The sequence below is a fragment of the Boleophthalmus pectinirostris genome, unplaced genomic scaffold, assembly GCF_026225935.1.
Source record: "Boleophthalmus pectinirostris isolate CB_2022bp ecotype Guang Dong unplaced genomic scaffold, ASM2622593v1 HiC_scaffold_19, whole genome shotgun sequence".
NCBI lineage: Eukaryota > Metazoa > Chordata > Actinopteri > Gobiiformes > Gobiidae > Boleophthalmus > Boleophthalmus pectinirostris.
This window is the reverse complement of record NW_026571140.1, coordinates 20,343,432-20,367,937: the sequence shown is the minus strand read 5'-3', so window position 1 is coordinate 20,367,937 and position 24,506 is coordinate 20,343,432. Positions and strand designations below refer to the sequence as shown.

Below are 24,506 nucleotides of genomic sequence, written 5' to 3'. Positions count from 1 at the left end.
ATAGTTTTCTTATCTTTACAATTCATATATGGTGTGGAGATTCTCTGCATTTTTATCATTTTGTAAATTCACAAGATCAGCTGTAAAGTCAACATCCCCATTGGTCCTCAACATTCTAAAGTCTTCAAATAGACCGAAGAATGTTGGTCCCCTGATAGATCCACCAAATCAATAGGTCCCGTTGTGTAATCCATAGTGACAGAAGAAGCCTCGATAGTGATCTTCAAAGGGGTTGGAGTCCATCTCTCTTTGTGTGTTAGGGGTGTTAGGAGGAATTCAATATTGTGTCTCTGACAATGCGCTGGAGGACACATCAAAGTCAGATTCATATTTGAAGTATGTCCTGTCCCACAAAAACAAGATTGACTTCCATTGCTTTTAATGGCAGCAGCAGTAGCATGATATGTGGAGTTAAGAAACTGAGCCATTCATAAAACAACGCACTGCTGATATACAAAGCACCAGAGTCCTAAGCACCTAAAAGATGGGAGATTTGCAGCCTTATTTTATGGGTAATGGGAACAAGGACTAAAAAGGAAAAATATATTAATATACAAAACCCATAGCCTCAGCAGTTTATAACATTTGGTAAAGGCCATTTGTGGAAAGAGACCATGACTAATGAAAGGAACTACAAAAATGTCATTGGAAATGTAAAAAAAATAAAATTTTAATGCTGAACCACCACTGGTAAAGTGTGCCCAGAGATAAACAAACTAGGAAGAAGGGAATTAAACATTTATTTTCTAGCATTTACTAAATACTAAAAACACTGTGAACAATCAGCCTCTCCCACAGAAATGCTGTTTATGTGCCTGTAGATTGGGATGTTGATCTGGTATAAAGATCTGGGTTCCTACGCCATAAATCAAAAGTTTGGGGAAATCCACCATGGTTTTTTTGCTACTTATTTTTGAATGTATTATTATCATTTATATTTTTTCTCCTTGTTATGATAATATATTGTGATGTGTGAGCTACTGTGTCCAAAAACTTTGTCAAAAACGCTAAGTTTGCCATTAGCTGGGATCTTAAAATCTCCATTGACTGTGTGGAATTTCACTGGGGTGTGACGACAATATCTCAAGCTTTATAGCTGGAGAACAAACTGAACTTCTGCCTTGGCATGAACACTAATGGAATCTGTGTAAACCTTTCCTCTTTTGTGACTTGGCATTATGAACGTGACAAAGGAAAAGCAGCTAGGAGAGTCATTATGCCGCTGTGTTGTGGTGGTTCAAGACTGTTACACATGAAAACAAAACACAGCTCTGCACACAGACAGCCATGGAAATGAGGATGGATTTATTTTTTACGCAATCTGGCAACCCTCATAATCATTAATATTTGCTGGAGTTTAGAGGGATATTATAGACAAATTGTCAAACATAATTTTTAATTTATAATTTTTGTTACAGGGCTAGTTGGATAGTTTTATTTACATTTTTAGTTCATATATTCATTTTTTAATTCATAGTTTTGATTATTTCTATTTAAATTTGAGGAGATTTTTTTACTGGCAGCCCTAATACATTGCAGAATCTTATGTTATTCTTTATAGGATTATGAGTTTCATAGATAAGTTTAATATATATGATTTTAACATAATAAGTGGCATGTAAGAGTTGTATTGACTAGTGGCATTGAAAAAATATGATGATCAATAAATGATTTCTCAAAGGTTTAGCCTGCATGCATGAAAAAAATCCAAGGAAAATTCCTCAAGGACGCATGTGGTGAGAGGCAGATGATTGGAACATGTCCCAGATCCACATGGCACAGACAAACCCATAGCTTCTGGCTTTTGTGTAAACATCTTGATAGAAGGAAACTGAGTCTCACAAAGGAATCATTTCTGAAGTCTTTTTTTCCACACTGGTTAAAGCTGGCTTTTACTCTGTGGGTGTGGTTGCCATGGGGCTGAGGATGGGCGTGGATAAGTCCCGTACAGGAGACATTGGGGCAATGGCCTTGTGACTGTAATACTCAACCACTTGTTTGGGGACCTCCGCCAAGACGCATTTGGCCAGAGCCGCTGGTGAGGCCTGAGGCAAGACACAGAATAACACATGTGAAAACAGTCATCTCTCATCCTAGCCTCCACTTGAATACCAAATTGGCTAATTTATTATATTTACGTATAAACACAGGCTTATCATGTCATATAATATGAATCCAGAAGCTCCATATTGTTATTTGTAGGCCTTAACCACTTTTCCACCAGGCTCTGAATACAAATATCTACATTAATAAAAAGTTAATATTGCTCCTGAACAATTATGGCCATGATGAAGTGGACATATTTCATCTTTGAATGATAGGATATAATTTTTCCATTCATATTTCATCAGATAGTCATGAAGGTCACATGGAAAGCCAATGCACTGAAGTAATGTGTCTGAAATGTCAATGGCAGCCACCATTCATTTTGAAAGACATTTCTGGGTCTCCTTCACCTTTATCAAAGTCATTTTACACAAACCTTAGTCATCCATTTGAAACAACAGAGTCTGGGGGTGTTACTGTTTATCTATATTTAAAAAAAGAGCTGTGACTAAATTTTAAAAAAGAGTGGGTTAAAAGAAAGCTCAAAGAAAGCAGTGAAGGATTGACAGATTACCGTTTTGAATTCCCTGAAGGGCACAAATTGCACAATATCTCTTAGCACAGGCTCCCCCTTTGGTGAGCGGAGGACTCCATCATCACCGTCCAAGATTTGCATGTCTGTGAAGTCTGCATTGCCGACGCCCACAATGATGATGGACAGGGGCTGGTAGGAGCCTCGCACAATGGCTTCACGAGTGTCTGCCATGTCTGTGACCACACCATCAGTGAGGATGAGCAAAATGTGGTATCGCTAGAGAAGAGAAAATAACAGAACAAAAAACAGAATTGAAAACCAGAAAATGATAATGGTTGATGCAGTCTGAAGTAGGGCTTTAATGTTGCTTTGAATGATTTGAAAGCCTCCAGTGAGTAGGCCGTTTTAGTGTAGAGCACTTAAAACAAATGCTTTTAAAAAAAAATGTGAAAAGAAAAGGGAGATAGGAGAACGGAAGAATAGCATTTTATATGCAGGGTGAGCAAAATGTGATTCTAATGTTCTAATTCTAACAACTACTCAGTAAAATTACTCCCACTGACACAGATGTTTGCCATAAAACTGACTTTGGGGTTCACATAAAGGCCACAATTATTTTTCCGTGTATCTCCTTTTGTATAATAATGCTTTGAAAATTGGGCATTATGTTTAAGCTGGATTCCCTACCTCACGTAAACATATTAATTCATATCGTTCATGCTTTTGGCTAAAATAAGGATTAAGCTGCCCTGTGTCCCTTGTGGCTGGTTTGTATGCCCACTATGCATTCACAAATATTATGGAGCATAAATATAAATGAGCAGTCCAAGTTAAAAAATAATGAATAATTTTCATCATTCACATTGACACATTGACTTTGACAAGAAAGAAGGAGGCTCCAGTGACAAACCATGTGCGTATTTTATATTCAGACGTTTCTAAAGTTGCTGAGGACTCTGAGGGAGATCTATAATTCAGATAATGCAAATCAACTCTATGTTTATATCTTTTCCTGTTTTACTGTAGGGAATTGTTACTTTAAACATGGAAGTGAATCAGAGGCTACAATAAGAAGAATTCAACAATCCATCACAACAAAGCCTTGTTTTACATTTACATGTTTGTGCAGGACACTCACTGAGGCATCTTTAATGTTGCCATCTCCTGCTGCAAGCTTGGCTATCCTGTTAATGATTGGAGAGACGTTGGTGGGACCGTACAACTGGATCTTAGGAAGGCAGTTCTGATAGGCCTCGACCACCCCTTGGATCTCTAATCAAAGACACAACAGGAGACATGACTGCAGTTGTAACATACAACAAGGAGGTAAACAAGAGACAGGCAATTTGAAGTTAATATCTTGTAGTATATGAAAAAAAAATGTGCTTACTACTTCAAATATGTGAAGTAGTACAAGAGAATAATAATAGTAAACACAGCATTTGAAAATATATGGGTACTATTAGATGATCTGAAATGTGCACTATGTACTTTTCTGTTGAGGGGCTGCCATACACCTGTTTGTCTCATGGAGATGCTATTGCTTTTCCTGCAAAGTTCCACAGTTGAGGATTAAACATGTATATCTCACATTTATTCAGTTACAGACCTTGAACATCAGGCTTTCTGCCTCTCCATAGATCTAACTTGTAACTTGGCCTAGTGGCACCATTTGTGGCAAGTTATATGCCAGACTTTGGAAGATTACATAAACATGCACGTTTATTCTTTTTCTGCCTCCTACCAAGAAATGAAAGCATATTTAATCCATTCTTGAAACACTCCACTTGAATTACCTGGTTTTGCACAGTCAAAATAGCTTGTGGACAGACAAAGCTTGTGACAAATATACTAATTGCAATATAAATATGGAGAGTTGTCTTACCTTCACATTCATCATCCTCCGGGTTGAAGTTGATTGCAAAGTCATGAGACACCTGTTTTGGGAAAAAGACAAGAGACAAACGATACACAGTGAAATACATAAGGCACGTGAGTTTAACAAAGTGGCCTCACATTATAACCTGAATGTTCATAGCAACGATTTGTGACAGAAGGCTGCTGGTTCTCATCTTGTATGCAGACTATTCTCGCCATCCAAAGTATCAGATTGATTCTGATGTTTGTCAAAGCTGTTTATTTGGCACAAATTAAATCCCTCCTCTTGATGCCTCCTCTCACAAGAAACTGTTTTTTTCACACCACCAACTGTCAGACAGATCAGCGACAATTGAATGCTCTCCAGCACCAGTTAAAGTCATTTTTACAAGTTATTCTGGGATTAAATGTGACAAATCCAGGAATCATCATAAAAGTGATGTGTATTTTCCATAATAGCTGCAGGGGAATTAGCGTTTATTACCTTTGTTAACTTATAAAACTGCAAAAGTGTAATAACTGATTCAATGCTGTCAATGCTGCTAAATACAAAGGTATCTGAGGTCTGTTAAATGGATTACAGTTATGAGTATAACATGTTTTGTAGGCCTGAAATAAAATGATACAGTGTTTTGTTTTTCTAGCATCCATCAAGAGCTCTTTGAGGTACTAGAGGTTGTTACTGTATTGTTGTTGATGTTGTATTGTTATACTTTAGTCTGTTAGGTCAAAGGAATTCATGTTTTTATGGACCATTAAACTGCTAATATTCTCAAAGGTCTAATTGAGTTACTCCAGCTCCACACAGCTAATTAAGGTTGGGAATCACAGCGTACTGTAATATACTGTATGCCTTTTGGCCCTCTTGCTCACTGTTTTATAGGTCATTTTGTTTTTGACTGACAATTATTGCAATTTAGTGGTCCTAGCTTTGTGATAGGCTCAATTCAGGTCCAACATTTATTTCTTCAAAACACAAAGTGTTGTTTTTAGAACGTGCTGACATTTCAAGATTTAAGTTATTCCTTATGGTCCCATAATGTATAGAAATAAAATATACTGTATTACATAACTCAGTAGGATTAATTATAATTAATACTTGCAAACTGACAAAACTGGTCAGAGAAATCTGCTAGCTCAGTATATACAAAGAATGTATGAATATAAATTAGTGTGTCAGAGAAAGGGTCAGTGATGAGAAAAAAAGCTCACCTCATAGTTTGGAGGAATTCTTGCACCAAAGCCCAAAGCAGAGAATCTTTTATCACTAAAAAGATACAAAATCATCACAAATTAGTCGCACTGTAAATTGTAAATCTATCAAAATTATCTTTAACTGTAAACATATTCTGTGCATTTCACAAATGTTTAAATCCTGAACCACAATTTTAAATGGATCCCTTGACTCTATGCACTGGCCAGAGCTTATATATATATATATATATATATATATATATATATATATATATATATATATATATATATATATATATATATATATATATATATATATATATATATATATATATATATATATATAAATGTGTTTCTCACCTTCCACGGTGGTAGGTCTCTCTCACCCTCATTCAGCTCGGGTCCTCTACCAGAGGCCTGGGAGCTTGAGAGTTCTGCGCAGTATCTTTGCTGTTCCCAGTACTGCACTTTTCTGGACTGAGATGTCCATTGTTTTTCCCGGTATCTGTTGTAGCCACTCTTCCAGTTTGGGGGTTACAGCCCCGAGTGCTCCGATCACCACAGGCACCACTGATGCCTTTACTTTCCAGGCTCTCTCCAGCTCTTCCTTGAGCCCCTGGTATTTCTCTAGCTTCTCGTGTTCCTTTTTCCTGATATTACCATCGCTTGGTATTGCGATGTCAACCACCACGGCTCTGCTCTGTTTCTTATCCACCACCACTATGTCTGGTTGGTTCGCCATCACCATTCTGTCAGTCTGTATCTGGAAGTCCCACAGGATCTTGGCTCGGTCATTCTCCACAACCTTTGGAGGTGTTTCCCACCTTGATCCTGGGGTTTCCAGCCCGTACTCTGCACAGATGTTTCTGTACACTATGCCCGCCACTTGGTTATGTCGCTCCATGTATGCTTTCCCTGCCAGCATCTTACACCCTGCAGTTATGTGCTGGACTGTCTCAGGAGCCTCTTTGCACAGTCTACACCGTGGGTCTTGTCTGGTGTGGTAGATCTGGGCCTCTATTGCTCGAGTGCCCAGGGCCTGCTCCTGAGCAGCCAGGATCAGTGCCTCTGTGCTGTCCTTCAGACCAGCCCTCTCAAGCCATTGGTAGGATTTCTTGATATCAGCCACTTCAGTTATGTTCCGGTGGTACGCCCCATGTAGGGGTTTGTCCTGCCATGATGGTCCCTCCAGCACCTCTTCCTCTGGACCCCACTGTCTGAGACATTCTCTGAGCACCTCATCTGCCGGGGCCTTGTCCTTGATGTACTCAAGGAGCTTGGATGTTTCATCCTGGACAGTGGTTCCCACACTCACTAGTCCTCGGCCCCCTTCCTTCCGGCCTGCGTACAGTCTCAGGGTGCTGGATTTGGGATGGAACCCTCCATGCATGGTCAGGAGCTTTCGTGTCTTAACATCTGTGGTCTGTATCTCCTCCTTTGGCCAGCTTACAATCCCTGCAGGGTATCTGATCACTGGCAGGGCGTAGCTGTTGATTGCCTGCACCTTGTTCTTGCCATTGAGCTGGCTTCTAAGACGATGTGAATGCAGCACTGACAGTGTATATATATATATATATATATATATATATATATATATATATATATATATATATATATATATATATTAGTGCTGTCATGCGATTAAAAAATTGATAGATTAATTAATTATGATCTGTAATTAATTAATCTAATTAATCTAATTTTAATCTCACCTAAAAATTGCTGAGAAAAGCCTTCAATTTGAGGTATTTTCATTTAAATTCATTATTACATTATTGTGGCAGATCAAAAGACTGATATAGATTAAGAAAAGTGACTTTATAAAGTCATTTATTGTTTAACAAATCTCTCCAAATTGGCTGAGCCCAAGTCTCCATGAATAAGAAACTGTTTGCTGTAAAGTAGCAAAGATGAGGAAATCTGAACATAATAACTTTTGTCTACTTAAAGACAATAAAAAGTCCAGTCTTTCCTTAACCATATTAAAAATATTATTGATAGAGAAATGCTTTATATATGAGATCACTGGTTTTAGTCCTGGTTTAGACCTGCTTTAGTCCTAGTTTAGTCCTATTTTAGTCCTGGAAAGGGTTAGTCCTGGTTTTAGTCCTGGTGTTAGTTCTGGTTTAGTCCTGGTTTAGACCTGGTTTTAGTTCTGGTTTTAGTTCTGGTTTTAGTTCTGGTTTAGTCCTGGTTTAGACCTGGTTTAGACCTGGTTTTAGTTCTGGTTTAGTCCTGGTTTAGACCTGGTTTTAGTTCTGGTTTTAGTTCTGGTTTTACTTCTGGTTTTAGTTCTGGTTTAGTCCTGATTTAGTCCTGGTTTAGTCCTGGTTTAGACCTGGTTTAGACCTGGTTTAGACCTGGTTTTAGTTCTGGTTTTAGTTCTGGTTTTAGTCCTGGTTTAGTCCTGGTTTAGACCTGGTTTAGTCCTGGTTTAGTCCTGGACTGGATTAGTCCTGGTTTTAGTCTTGGTGTTAGTTCTGGTTTAGAGGCGCACAGGAGGAAGCGCGGTTTACGCAGCGTACGCGAGAAAACACGATCCACACGCGGCTCACGGGAGCACGTCGGTGTCCGCGCAGTAACTACGGAAGGAAACATGGTCCGCGCGTTCTCAGGTTAATGACGATGATGAAGGTGTGTTTGTGTGTGTTTCTGTTTGTGTGCGTGTCCCCTCATGTGGCAGGTCACTATAGGACAGTAGTGCAGACATCATGAGCCTATGCAGGTTGTTTTCACCAGTGACATTTAAGTTGTAGACGATTTTATATTTGTTATTTTCTTTTATATTTCACATCGGGAGAATAATTTCCAAGACACGAATGTGTTTTTACCTGTGCACTGCTGACTCTGTTCTACTGGCTCTTCGACCTCGTCCATTGTCTGACTGACGCCGCCAACGTTAACATGACGTTTACATCGCTCTTACTGCGCGCGTTTTGTGTGGGTTTCCGGCAATGAGTGGAATTACCGAAATAAAAAAATGTATAAATGTGTTTTTTTGTGTGTGTGTGTGTGTGTGTTGTTGTCCCAACATATAAAACAGGTTTTATAATAAAGCAACTCGCATACAGAAACAGTAAAGTTACAGATTAAAAATGAGATTAACGCGATTAAAAAACATAACGCGCTAAATATGACTGTAATTAATTAATCGCAATTAACACGATAATTTGACAACCCTAATATATACATATATACATATATATATATATATATATATATATATATATATATATATATATATATATATATATATATATAATATATATATATATTTCTTTTTTTTTTTTCTTGCCGTATTGCTGCCGCTGCTTTGTAATTGCAGACAGCCAGAAAAGCCACAAATGCAAAGGGTAACACTGTTTACAGCAAAGATGTATGAAATTCCATTGACAGATGACTTTGAAGTGTTTTATATGAAAGCCAGATGCTTTCTAATGCCATATAATGCCATATGGAGTATTGTGAATATGCACTTCACTGTGCTTTTAATGTATGCGTCAAATGTATGTGGCTTTTTACTTTGTGTAATATGTTTGCATAAACACATCTCAACATATATTTAATTAAAAAAAAAATTTAAAAAGTATTTCCTTATTTTTGGTACATGTATTTAGTTACTACACCCTTACCCTCCATGCCCTTATGCCTCTGTCATGTGTCATGTCCATACCTGTCTTTATTCCGTTTGCCACTTAACTTTGCATATTGCTCCTACTACTGATTTTTATCTTCCACTTTGGTGAAAAACGTTCTAATTTTTTACCCCCTTGACCTGTTTCCAATGCGATAGAGAAATCCGATTATGTTTTTACTCTATGTGCACAGCTAGTCCTTCTTTTGTAATTTTTCTAGCAATGTGAAGAGAGAGAGCTGTACTGGGTATAATAGGTCTCTCAGTGAGGTAAACTCTACCCACACAGACAAAAAGCCCTGTAATGCACTCACAGCCCACATCACCTATATGCACTGAAGGCTAAAAGGTCCGGATGCGTGCCCACGTGCTACAACAATACAATACACCTTTCAAGAGAACAACTACCTACATTCATATCCTAGCTGCACTAGATGCATGTGTAAAACAGTGTAACATAAATGCTGGTTTATGGGTTGCTATAAATAGACAGATACCAAGTATTCTTGATCTATAATAACAATAAATACATAACATATATGTGGTGCTAATTTAACACTTAATACTTGAGCATGAGTAATAGTTCCTTAGTATATAGCAGTAGTATTTACTGTACTGCTTCAAAAATAATGCAGTTTTGGAATTCTTATAAACTTCCATTTGTAAGGCTGAATGGCATAAACTAATAACAGAATATAAGTAATGTTTGAATACAATTACTACTGCCCACTTTTGTCCTCTGAAGGATTGTGTGGCTAAGCAATCTCACGGTGCTATAATTAGCCTGATAGTGCACTTGTGGGTATCCAATGAGAGATCTGCATAAATCAGTAGTGAGTTAATCCTCATCTGGATTAGTTCAACAGTTGAGAAAAGGATGTTCCTTTAAATAGTGCATTTAAAAGTAATTTGCCAATAAATTGGCAAATTGTATTAATGTGTCCTCCCCCACTTTTCCAGTTGCTTAAATTGGACACACTGACAACACATTGTAATTTTTTTGGTTTTGTTTTTTGAAGCAGTTGCTGTGTCGGTGTTATCCTCTACCTCAGCATGTGTCCATCTCAGGCTAATGATGACAGTGTGTGAACTGTGGAGGACTAGAGGCAAGAAGCTTGCTGTGAGAATCCTCAGGGGAAAGCATATAGCCAAGAACCGCAGTGACTAAAGAGACTGTGAAGAGCTATGAAACTGTTACATACAGGAACAACCCTGCAAGTGCTTTCAAAAGCTTAATTAAAATGTACTACAAGATGTGTGATTACAAAGTGTTATTTTAATCATTCAGAAGCATGCATCTAAGGAGCACTGTGAATATACTATAAGAGTGGTGGTTGAATGTATATTGTATTTGTGTTTACTGTAGTAAAAAAAAAATATAATCTTACAGAAGGCCTATTGTGTTTGTGTCTGCTGTGTAGTTATAATCTATAACACTCTTGAATTATTAAATTATAACTTGATCATTTTAAATCGCAATATACTTCTCCATAAACGTCATCACAACAAAGAGCTGTGTAGCTGTCTGCACCCACGTTGAATAGCAGCACATCACATAGCAGGTAGAAGATTTTTTCATTTTTTTTACCAAAATGACAATGCAGTGCTGGCAAATACTACGTATCCCAGAGACATAAGAAAATAAAATTGGAGAATGAAGTACAGAGCAGTGGGCGTATGCCAGTGGCTGTGAAAATGAGGGTTGATTGGCGAAATGCCATCTTGAAAATAAGTGATTAAAGATTTCTCAAACATGTACAAATCAGTCCAAATACAACTGTGGGTGAGTAAATGGTGAGGGGAAACAACTATAACACGGTTAAAAGAACTCTGAAAAGTCCATTTTGCATGTGTTTTAAATTCTTATTTTAAAAATGCATAATGTTACTTTCTGGTGTAAGGTCTGCTTCTCTCCATGGAGATGTTATTTCTTTGCCTTGAACATTCTGCAGCATGGCAATAAACATATCTTGTATTCATTCAAGTTTTAATATTTGCTTTAATAAATACATTTTGAAATACATTTTGCTAAGTTCATTTAGATCCATCCTCATGTTCGGGAATATCCTTGATTGGTCATTGTTATGACAAAGTTTTAGATCTGGGGGCACAAGGGAGCCCAGACATTTTCTGATGATGACATAGATGATACTTGTAAATGCAAGCATATGGTAAATTAAAACTACAAAAATACATATTAGAAACTCATTAAACTACATGTTGAAAATGTGGCTGACATATTCACCTGCAGCTCAGAAATTGTATGTATCACCATAAACCATAATGCCATTGGCATTATGTCATAAGTGTGCTAATGCCAATGTGTAATTTTTGTTATATTAATATTAGTGGAAGAAAACACAAGAAACATGTAAGTGTCCTCCGTGTCCTTGAGTCAAGTACCAGATAAGGACATCCAGGTCTGAATCAACCTCATGCATTAGTCATTATTTTACAAGCACAATCATTTCTCATACATATCTTAGCACTGGGCATTAGATTAACCTTTTGTTACTGCTAAGAACATGTAGTATTAATAATACTGAGAACAATGACCAACCAATAAATGCAGATGCTACTTTATGCAAATTACTGTGAATTGATTTATGAGATGTGGGTCAGGGAGCAGCAGTAAAACTCGTCATCAAAAATAACATAATAGCCCTTCTATTCCACTGTTTCTGTTATCTTCTTTTGCTTGGGTGAGAGCTACTGAGACATATAACAAAGCCATTTAGCCATTACAGCCTGATCAGATCTAGTGCAGAAAAGAGACATTGTAGCTATAATGTTCTAATAGAAATTACATCCATAGCAGGAGTCTTTCTTTACTCAACCCTTTAATCCCTCTCCTACATGCTAATCCTTTTAAAACTGCACTGGTCTTAAAAAAAAAAAAAAAAAAATCCTCAAAAGACAAAAACTAAATGTCTGTAAAATGTAGAAAAGTCTAAGTTACTGACCTGTCATAGTCCTGACAGATCTCTCCAACAGCAATGAGGGCCTTCAGGTACTCATTGGGCTGGTATGGGTTTATGTAGTGCAACGAACAACTGTTTCTGGGGTCGCCATTGGACGCTGTGAAGTCAATAGCAACCTGGCGAGGAGACATGAGAATGGTTAAACTTTGCCAATTTACATGAATTAGCATCATCTGTATGTAGGCCATATATAATGGCGATACAAAGGTAATAAAAAAAGAGTATTTTGTTATTTGCTTTTAATGTTCTGTGGTATTTTCTTGTGATACTGATGATGCTGTTTTTTAAGCAACAGTACTAGTGCACATGGTTTAACTTACAAAAAAACCTTTGTACAAAAACACAAATGAAAAGACCAGTCACCTGGAGCGCATAGTAAGCTTGATAACAGACACAACAAAGCTGCGCAAAAGCAACCTCTACTCAGTTTACCGTAAAGTGAATCTGCATTCCTCCCATGATGTAATCCAAGAAGGAGTACACTCTATGGAGCTGGAAAAAATAAAGAGGGAGAACTCAGAGACAGGATGTTTTGGTGAATCCCACTCTCTAGCTTTCATCCTCAGCTGCTCTATAGCCCTGGAGCATCTGATGATTAAAGCAGTATTAACTAAGGCAATCTGCTGTGCACCATGACAGACTACACAAAATCTACCATTACAGTTGGTCAAAGCACAATTTAGTTAATTTTATTCTTAAAAATGTGTTACATTTAATAAGAAACTATTTATTACTTTACATTACTGCTTTATATCATAATCTTGATGTAAAACTACTATTTTTAAACCCCTACAATTGAAGCAACTAATTTGTAAATGAAATTTCAGAAGAATAAAACATTGTCTAAATAAAAATGTGTTAAAGTTTTAAAAAGATTAGGTAAGATGTAGACCATACTCTTTCAACACAAGGATTTGGTGCCAATATTGGAGTATCTTGTTAAATATTTCAAGATCTTTTCTAAGTTTTGTGATTTAAATTCAAACGATTTTCAAGAAATGGTACAATATTCAGCACTATACTACACTACATTTTACAGTGTATTGAGAGTAAAATATGATATGATTTTATGAGATTAAAGCAGTAACATTTGACACAGTACCAACTCTTGGCAAATCAGGTTGGTATCATTGAACAACAGACTAAAATATGGTATGCAGAATTACATATTTTACCTTAAGTTCACTGAGGATGATAACTCCTGAATTCTTATAATGCCTCTTCTTCTGTTTGTACTTGGGATTCACACAGTCCCATGTTACCTTTATGAAAAAGTTAAAAGTCAGTTGAAGATAATCCCCACAATAGGCTGTTGAGGTGAATAGCTGTAATAGATTTCATTCACTGACCTTATTTCCACTTGAAAATTTCTGCATCTCCTTGAAACTGGTGTAGAACTCGCCAATGAAGTCGTGCTTCCCTCTGGAGTCATAATCCCACACGAGGCACTGGGCACACAGATATTACGATAATATTGCAAAATTCTACTTTATTTTGTAAAATGTGAATGCTTTATTCTGCATATTATTTGCACAACTGTGTACAGTACAGTGTCTTAGTTAAAGTGGGCCATACATTTACATTCTGAATACAGTATGGAATAAGCTTATGTATTTCAGTTTGAGACTTTGATTTAGAAGAGAATAATATAGCTTCATATATGAAATTTTGCATTTTCATTCACTTTGATTTGAACTGCTAAAATACTAGACAATATAGTCAATTACTGCTGTAACATCATTAATGTTACAAAAATGTAAAATAATGTTAATTTTCATAATTAATCTGTGCTGATGGTATGGGCTACATTCTCACTGCAGAGGATCACAGATTCCAGCCTGTATTATTTAGTACTAAAAAGTAAAAGTAAAGGACTAAAATCTTATTTTAGAACTGTGTTTTTTGTAAATTGTCTTTACTTAATCCCTAGGTGCATCATCATAAACTCCCCATATTGATTGTGAATAACTGACAATGCAGGTTTGCAGGCACTGGGTCGATTTTTCTCTGGGACCTTTTACCTTGAGCTTTCGGTCTTCATCACAGCTGCACAATGATATTAAAGACACTTTGAAAGGCTCCCACACAGGATTCAGGTTGTTCTTAATCACCTAGTAAAATAGACAGGGGCAAATAACAAGCAAATAACAGCAAATGACAAAAAGATAGTAAAAATGAGATGGAAGAAATTTTTACCTCAGTTCTGTGTACAAGTTGTTCTGTTTCATCATCATTTATTTTGTAGATTTCCAAAAAGGGGTCTGATTTACTAAAGAGGTCCTGCAAAAGGTCACAGGTCATCAGGCATTACTGCCGTTGACAATACTCCCAATGTATTATCAAACAGACACTGAAATCCTTGATAATTTGATGTTTATCAGTGGACTGGTGGAGACAAAGAAAATAAGATCATTCTTTCTGTGATTAAAGGTCAGAAGAAAATTGTCCACTCAGAGAGTCGGGGGTGGTTGAGCTAATTTTGTAATCATTTTGCCCTGTGAAATTATAGCTATTATATGTAATTATTCCTGTGGTTGCATCTATTGACACTGTGTTTAGTAAACCAATACAAGAACTAATAGCCCAAGAATTGTGCCTTTCAGCTTTGATACACTGTGGAAGTTCTATATCGACAAGTAGAAGGCGTGCCTTGGTTTTTGTAATAAAGTTAGTCAGTTTTGATGAGTGTAAAAGCAAGAAATACTAAGTGGAAATATAACAAGTATGAGTCACTCAAATGAAACTGGCTTTGCCAAAAATCTTGAAGACATAAGAACAGGATACTGAGCTGAGTAGGAGTTTGCACAGTATGACCTAAGAAACATTTGCATTCAGACGCTATAAATATGTGGGCCTCTCTGAATTAGCTCTTAGTATGCAAGCTTGGCTTTTGTCAGCAAGCACTTGACATCACTGAATACTGTATGGCATTGCAGCAAACAACACTCTAAATACACAGTTTGAATGTGTAGCTTTTTGATTTGCACAAATCGAGCAATTTGAGGTTACTTCTGCCAAGAGAGTTAGGTCTACATATAAAAAGATACAATAAATATCTAATTTAAAATTCTGAAAACTGTTTAAAAGTTGTTGTTGTTTTTTTTACTTTGTAAATTCGAAAGTAAGTGCATTTGTAACCTAATGTGAATGCATTTGCCTGATGAGCCCAGTCAAGTTCAGATTCCTTCAACAGAGTGCCCTTTGCCTAGAAGAATTTGATATTGTTGGACTCCAAGAGTAGTTTACAAATACATAGAGTTAAAAGGCATGCCAACACTGAATCTTGAGATCAGTTGAGTTCTCAGGCAAAGGAAAACAAATGAGACAAATGAGTAAATGAAGTAAACATTTTCACTGTGGTCTGTGTGAGCACATTTAGTGAGAGTGCTAATGCTGCGTTCCCAACCACATTAGGCAGGCGCATCTCCTGAGGGTCATCTGCACACTCATTCACATATAAGCACACAAAAAGAGAAATGTTGCATCCTATTTCTGTCGTCATGACAACTAGTAGCTAGTGGCATCAGTGGGGCGGACTGACCGGGTGGTAATGTCAAAATGAACAAGAGATTCAATGTAAATGGTGTCATTTTTATTGCTGCACCGTTTATCTCAGTGAGGGGGAATGTTAGCTTGTTTAGCATTTACAGGTTGAGGTGTGATAACACTGCGTGTACAAACCAGTGGTGGATTAGCATAGGTGAGAGCTCATTTTCAATTATCTACTTGGAAAAATGTTGTAAAACAGTTAGAATTAATCTCTTTATGTTAAAACAGTTTCATGTTCAAGCTATTCTATATCATAGTGCAAACTAATACTGAGTAACCGGATACACAAAGACAAACGTCACATTCATGGGAGAGATTCCCTAAAATAGAATCTATTTTAATCACTATTCCAGTCTGGTTTTATCTATCTAAATTTTAATTAAAGAAGTCATGACACAGAGCTATCTTTTTATTGGCATAAATTGGAGGTAAAATCAAGGATAGCCAAGAAGCTATGCAGTCAGAGGACTCTGTGGAAGAGCGAAGTGGCTTCTGCTCTCCTGAGTTCTAAGTGGATATAAGCTCCTGCTGATTTTCAGATTGAAATATGCCTTCAGCAAGATTCAACAGAGAAAATGTGGGGACTGGGGACAGCTAAGGTCAAAACCAGTCATAAAATGTAATCAAATGTCTTATATCCATTTCTTTCTCAGAAAGAACACTATATTTCCACATTATTTCATGCATTGTTGCTGTGGGGCTATTTTTGTATAGAGCTGTAACATTTTACACGTGAGATAACACTATCAACAACATAATGCTGCAAAGTGTTGTTCTACATGTAAGTCAGTAATCCATTCTATTGTATATTATTATATGTTATGTATTTTATGTGTGCATTATGTGCATAATTGTCTATGAAAATTGATTTTATATCATAATGGGGAAAATGGGAAATGTGGAAAATCTCTGGGCTGTTATGTAGGCTCTTATTTCACAACTAGGTCAGATCCAGTATCACTGGATCAATATTACAATTCCTGTGGTGTACTGTTCCTTTTATATGAAATAAGGAATAAATTGTTGGCATTTTCATCAAAAACACGTGTTCTCCTCACCTTATCGTCAAGCTTCTTGGCACAGAATGCGAGCTCCACATATCCGTTGTTCCCAGAAATTTCCTCTGCATGCACCTGAAAGGAAATATAAACCTTTTTGTTTATATTTATATCCATGTATTAGAATGTTCAATGATTCATTCAGAAAGCTAAAGAAAGTGTTAAACATATAGACAACAAAGACAGATATCAATTCTAACATTTCACCACTGAAAGGTATGCAAACCATTTTTATCTCCTGATCAAAGCACTGGTATGGGGTGCATAAATTAAACCACAAGTCAACATTCTGTCATCATGGTGTGATCATGTGTTAGATACAAAAAATGGGGAACTAAGAGTTTGACCAGCAATATGGGTACATTGAGAGCAAGAGTTGCATGGTCTAATCAGAGCAAATTGGGAGTTTTCATGCATTCATCTCAAAGTAATGAATCTTATTCAGTATTTAATTTACTAATGAAAGGAACAAGAGACAAAAAAAACCTCTTTCTGTGTATGGGTATTCATCCCACGTTATTCCTGTGAGGTGGAACATGGTGCACTTCCAATCTGGGCCTTTGACCCTTTAATCCCAAAACTGTAAGCGCTTTCCTTTTTCCGGATGACGCAGAGTTTGATTCTACCTTGAAGTGCAAAGAGACCAGCATTGGCAGCATTTGCCAAACACCAGACCCAGCAGTTCACTCTTGACACAGAACAGTTTGTTCTTTGTTCCAGACTTGGAAGAGAAACTAACAAACACTTATGGAGAGACGGAGCTGAGGCTGGAGCTGTGAGCACTACAGGTCAGAGTGGATACAGTTGGTGCTTGACAGGGCTTGACAGTGAATCCCACAACAGAGAAAACCTGCTTTTATCAGATGGCTGGTCTTGACAGGGCCAAAGGGAACACAAATCAAAGAGGTGTGTGAGCAGGTGAATTGTCCATTACTGCCACTTCAAGGTGAGGTTAAACAATTGAATTTTATAAATCTGTTGTGGTTAGAGTGTAACAACAGAACATAATGACCACTGTGAATTACACTACTGCAACAATTCTTCAAGAATGTTGCTATTATCTTAAAATGTCTACTTAATTTTTTCATCATAAAAATCATTTTTAAAATGTGGATATTTACATTATAATTCTGGTCACACCTTGCTACCTTGCTTAATTGCCATGGTGGACCCTATTCAGTTTGTTCTTGTTTTGTTGTGCTATACAATATACAATATATTTACAATATTCTTCAATAATACTGCTTTAAATGACTTTAAATTAACCTACCGTCATGGTAGACTTGCCAGCATATTTTCCATACTTCAGCAGCAATGGCTTAACCATCCTTTCTGGGCCACAATCTGCAAAGAAGAGGATTAAGTAGATATAATAGTAATAATAATAGCAATGAGATGTAAAGAGTGGTGCAGTGATTCATCGAATGAGTCACATCTTTGGTTTGATAAAAACCAACCAGCACCAGGTGCAGGGACTGGAACTGAGAAAAAAATATGTTGTTTTTAATCTAAGAATCATCAAAGAGACTTGTGATAATTAATAAATAATGACTGAATGAATAACGTGAATATGAATTACGTGTTTAGAAAATTATTAAATTAATTAATTAAATGAAACCTTGGTAAATGGTTGCATTTTTATGTAGCGCTTTTCCACCTTCACTCAAAGCGCTTTACATCAAGGACTCACTCACCCATCCATTCATACAGGAATGTATGAAGACACTGGGGATGAGATGTGTTAAGTGTCTTGACCAAGGACACTCATTTTCATTTCATTTGTGGGAGCTGGATTCACCAATCACCACCAACCTGTGGGTCAGTGAATGTGAGCATTCTACCGGTGACGTTTTATGTTGAGAGCAGGAATCGAACTGCCAGCTTTTGGATCATTGAACAAACACTCTGCCAACTGAGCTACTATCGCTTCCTTGTAGTACCAATTTGTTTTTAAATTATGTGAAATTGCAACACATAAAAACTTATTCAGTCAGCAATGTATTATAATAATAATTATCATTTTGTATTGTAATTTATTATACAATACTAACAAACACAATACTGAATTACTGTGAGAAAAAAAAATACACAAAAAGTTTCATTTCCACAGAGTGGAATTCACAAGATTTTGATTAAATCAATGTAAATGAATAAACCTAAACACATACCTGTCCCAGTGTACACTCGACTCCACCCAAAAAGTCGTCATCTCGAGTTCCAATGCTGTGGGTGCCATGGATGTCATAAACCTCAAATCGCAGCTTTTGAACCTCTTCAAAGTAATAGTCCAGACAGAAGACTTTGCCAAATACTGGATGCAAGTTGCTCTTGATGACTTCTGACCTATCAAGCTAAAAAAAGAACACATTGTAGAATAGACAGTAGAACAACATTATCACTTGATATGTGTATAATTTTTGTTATGAAAAATATCATCCAATCAATGAAAGATGTTTTGGTGGTTGTGAAGCACCTAACATGCACTACATACAAACTATATAGCTTAATGTTCTTTTGAGAATATAGATTTCTCTATTGCTCTCTTTAAAGCGAACCATAGGGCAAATATTGTTTCACTTCACTCAAAGAAGTTGACATGAGAGAGGGAAGGGAGAACTTTGACATTTAATCTCATCATGTAGAATATATCCATGCTTATTTTTGACTGGAAGACAAGTAAAAGCTGAGTGCTAGGTCCCATCTGCTCATGATGTAGGATTGAGCTGCTCACTGTTCATCTTTGCCCACTTTTGCACTGTCCAATTTGTCTCAGGGATGAATCATAGAGGCCAGGCATGGGCGGTGTATGTCATTATATACATTTGTATGACAAGGAATAGGAATCGTGAGCCCATTTAGAAACATCAGAAGTTTGCCATCGTAATTCAGCAAAACAGTCAAATAAAAGGGAAAGAGGAAAAGCTGAATAAAAATGACCTTTTAAACACATCACTCCAGAGGAGATATGCAGGAGCTAAACTCTATGAACTCCCAGATCAGATGTGTGTAAAATCCCTCAGTCGTCCAGGTAGAATCAGATTACAGTGAAAGCCATAAAATACGACTGATATCATTTACATCTTCATTACACCACTCAGTGACTACCTGCACTGCCTGGACACAGGGGGTTTACCATCAGGGAAGACTCCTTTCATCTCATAGTAATGGCTAATATTCCAAATAACTTTGTAGAGAAAAATGCTTGACCCTGAACAAAAGTATGCATGTTCTAATATAGTTTCTGATGTAATGGTCTCTCTCTCCATGACTTTTTAAGGTTGTCTATTGTTATCTATTAAGATACTGCTTGCATATTAATTAGTTTAATTTTGATTTGGCCAAAACGACTTTACTAATGACTTTACTTTTTTTGTCTTCATTTCAACTGGACTCAGACATGATTGAGGCTCAGGCTGTTTTAATGTTACAGTCAACTTTGCCAATATGAATAATCTACTACTGTAAGGTTTGCTAGTTACGGGTTATTATTTTATTTTTGCAACTAATACCAACTTCTGAGAGGAAACACTTTTTAAATTTGGTTATATATAAAAGCTTATTATTGATATAACTGTCATAGTAAAGTTTCACATGGTACACGTGTTACTATTTCCAACTGGTTGACATCACAAGCAAAGCCAAAGCGTCTCATCAGCACCATTCATCCCCATTTCTGCTATTGTCTCCCTCTGCCTTCTCCACATTGTGCCATCTGGAGGGAGAGATTTGAGCTGAGCCAGATGAGTGTTTGTTGATGAAAGCTAATCAGTGCTGCAGAGAATAGGTTATATTGAAAGATGTGATGCATGTTCTCCATTGGTGTACAACCACCACCAAGGAGAGATTTCTGGCATGAAAAATTAGTCAGTAATCGTTATACAATCAGATCTTCTTGATATATTTGCATCCAAATTAAGGTTGTGTGGTGAATTTAGAAGCATAAACAAAGATTTGAATAAAAAAAAATAAAAAATACTGCTAGATTTTGTTGTTCCATGAGTCTACAGTGCAGTTTGTCTACATGCTTAATAGTAATAACTAGTCACTCTTATGGCTAAAATCATTATTGTATTTTATTTTCTATATTTAATCGCTTTCAATCTAAGTACTACAAACCTATTCGAATTCACAAATGATGTATGCAGACATTAGAGCATGTATTTATAGGCATTGGCTAGGATCCAGCCATCACCCATCTAGAGGAATGATGGGAATGTCTCTCTGTTTATTTCTCTGAACATCAGATCCAAAAATGTATAATAACAATAATAATGCTTGGCATGAGTTTAGACAAATGGAGAAAATGTGAGGGCAGATAATTACTAACCCAAGTAAATAATTTACACTGAAGTTTTCTTTCATTCTCTTTGACATTTTTAAAGACATTGTCATAATGGCCAAGTTCATATATGATCCAAGTTAGATGACAACAATATTAAATCGTCTGGGTGCAGTAATCAGTGTGACATTGTAATATAGAAAGGTGTCTCGCACTTCTAGAATTTGACAAGCTGTGCACGTGTTCTCTCCCACACCTGTCCTACAGCCAGATGTGTAAAGTTTCTTTTTTGTAATGGAATGGAATGTAAAAATAGCTCCATTTGGATGTTAAAAATAGCCCTCTTGTATATTCATGCTACACTTAACCTGGGTCAGTCAACTCATCTGTTACATGGATCCACAAATTATCCACAGTGCGTTCAGCCTCTCATAACAGTCTACCACATCCATGCAGCAGCCCAAACATTCCAACACATGAGTCCCAAGAGGAACGCATTTGGCACAGTTACACTCAAGCACTGAAAAGCAGCTTTTTCCAATCAAGGGTTACAATACCAAATCATATTTTATAACCACATTTCAAATATAGATTTTAATTTTTACTCTTACAAATGGGATTCATCTTGGGAGCAAGTAACAAAGTCAACTACTGCTCTGACAGCATAAGTGTAATCTTTTTTTTTGTTGTTGTTGCAGAGTGCATAGCAGGATAAACGGCATAGTTTATCCTGCTATGCACTCTGCAACAACAACAACAAAAAAGTATCTACACAGTTTATTATTGTTGTTTATACTTGGTGAAAGAGCAAGCCTATTGTCTGCCTGCAAATGCACTGCAAACGTAACACTTTTAATTGTAAAACAGACAGCTGCTGAGTGAAAAGAGAAGTAAAGAAAAACAGCTGCAAGTTAACTTAACCATTAACAAATTAGTTTCACTGGTTGCACTTTGGGGTCATGTGACATACTTTTGGGATTTTTCTCAAATAACAAGTGTTTTGTGCTAAATTACCTTGACCTTTCTGCCAAATAATAACCATATTATAACCAAAATAATCAAACAAATAAAAAAAAGAGGGTGATACAATTGACACTAATTCTTACTCACATTTAGTTTTTGTTTTGATTTTTTTCACTCAAGAAGCCCATACCTCTTTGAGAATGTCTAATTTCAGAAGATAAGCAGGGTTGGGCCTGGTCAGTACTTGGATGGGAGACTACTGGCCACAGCCTCACTTCTATCAGTCTGACCTAGGGTAACTGTGGCTACAACAACTTACCATCACTAGATGTGGAGTGAATGAATAATGCAATGCAAAGCACTCTTTGAGTGTCCATTATAATCTGAATGCATTATTTTTAATGCCACTAACACTAAACTGGAAAGTCATTTACAAACCATGGACATTTTAATGAATCCAACATAAAGTGTGGTAAATGCTATGTAATTTATTGTACCTGCGAATGTGAATTGTACCTGTATCTACTGGCACACAAGACTCTAGTTTTGCCTCATTCTCTTTTATTCTGTCAAATATCATGTACTGTCAAACCTATACCCACACATTGGTCATACAAAACATGTTACATATACACCAGCATAAGAGAATTCAAAATGACATACCTCTGTCCATTGCCCATTGGTCTGTACCATGAGGATCACACAGGGGTCGGACTTGTTGAGCGTGTCCCGATCCAGCAGAGCCTTACAGGACACGCGCAGCTCCACTTTGGACACACAGGTAGCCGGGCCACTCAAACCAGTCGCTGGGGAAGTGGCCTCCTGGATGTCGTTCATCTTGGCTCAGAGTTCAGAGGAGAGCAGAGACGAGCCAAGTCAAGTGAAGCAGGGGGTCCGTGGAGGGATCTCACTGAAGATGTGTGGAGGCTGCCTTTTATGACTTACATGTCACAGAAAGAGAGAGTCCCATTAAACCCCAAGAGAGAAAAGCTGTTATGGGAGGAATCACCTTGAGAGGCATATTATCTTACCTCAAGACATGAAGGTTGCGTTATTGGAATGTTGAAGTCAAATTGTTGCATCAGTGGATTTTGGACATACATGTATCACTTTTCATTAGGGCTGTGAAACACATGTTAGCTAATTGGACATAATGATCTATCAAAGTAAACAACAAACAACACTATCAAGTTATTTATTTATTGTAGAATTATCTTACAGTTTGCTGTATTTAAAATGCCAAAAATCTCCAACAAGGTACCTCATTAAAGCTTTTAATTAAACATTACTTAGACTAATAATGACATGCTAAATAGACTATAAAAATATAGATAGTTGTAGATGTGGCTTACAGTTGAAGTGGACCAAGTAATGTGTCCTTGAGCAAGACAATTGTGCGTCAGATTGTGCTCCGATAAACCGACCCAAATGACAAACAACACGGTTTTCTGCAGCGTTTCAACCTTACGTGAACATTTAGCACCATGGACAGCGCCCTGTGCTTTTGTTCGGCTTTAAACATTTTACACTACTACAATACAAACGTTTCCTCAGCTTCAGAGACAAGGAAACTATCAAATTGGAAACAGTAGTAAGTAAATAAATTATAGTTAAAGCTACAAACCTACAAGTTAAACCAATGAATTAGTGAACTGACATGCAATAAAGTCGTATTGACGCTACTTAATCAGTAGAATTACTCACATACCCTCACTACAAGTCAAAAGGTTAACTTCGCGGTAAAACAAAAGTCCCTCTATACCTGTCCGTGGATGCTCTTGAAGGTAGTGCACTTCTTTAGCGGTGCCACGCTGGATGATGCTGTCCGCTCAAACTCATGGGCTCGACTGCTGAGGAGGGAGCGCGCTCTGGGCGGAGGAGAGTGGAGACAGTGCACTGTCGCTGATGTAAGCCGCTGCTCCACACTCACACTCTTTTGATAGTTCAGTAGTGAATCTGGCGCACCGAGGCTAGTGGTCTATAGATAAAAGTTACAGTTCCCTCAATACAGATAGACTATTACTATTACTATTAGACTATTACTACTATTACTATGCTTTAAATGCTATCTCAGTAGCCCATTAGACTATCACGTATTTGAAGTCCTAAGGGATCACACAGGTGTGTATAGAGATTGTGTGGATTTATTTGTACTACAGATACCCAGGGCAGTTTCATTACATGCTTTAGTAGACCTACGAGGAAAGGGTACACATGCACTGCACACAGACATAATCCAGCTGTTAGATCATCTGTAAATAGCCCATTACTTAAAGACTGACTGGTTGCATAATGCATTGTTCTCTCTTACAGACCGCCCACTAATGTATAGTTTTCATCAATGTATTTCTAAACATTACATAACATTTATTGAGCAACAAAATAGCTC

At 37.1% G+C, this 24,506-nt stretch overlaps 1 protein-coding gene across 1 annotated transcript; it reads right to left on the bottom strand.

The window, feature by feature from the left end:
- Positions 1–1,892: 1,892 nt before the first annotated feature.
- Positions 1,893–22,954, bottom strand: cpne7 (copine VII). Its single transcript, XM_055154510.1, has 15 exons — positions 22,781–22,954; positions 19,040–19,226; positions 18,146–18,219; positions 16,876–16,950; positions 14,465–14,548; positions 14,290–14,379; positions 13,618–13,716; positions 13,444–13,530; positions 12,701–12,760; positions 12,251–12,384; positions 5,672–5,726; positions 4,467–4,518; positions 3,720–3,853; positions 2,621–2,857; positions 1,893–2,045 (listed from the first exon to the last, which is right to left on the bottom strand). Exons 1-15 carry the CDS (start codon positions 22,952–22,954, stop codon positions 1,893–1,895), a joined length of 1,695 nt encoding a protein of 564 aa, XP_055010485.1.
- Between the last annotated feature and the right edge of the window lie 1,552 nt (positions 22,955–24,506).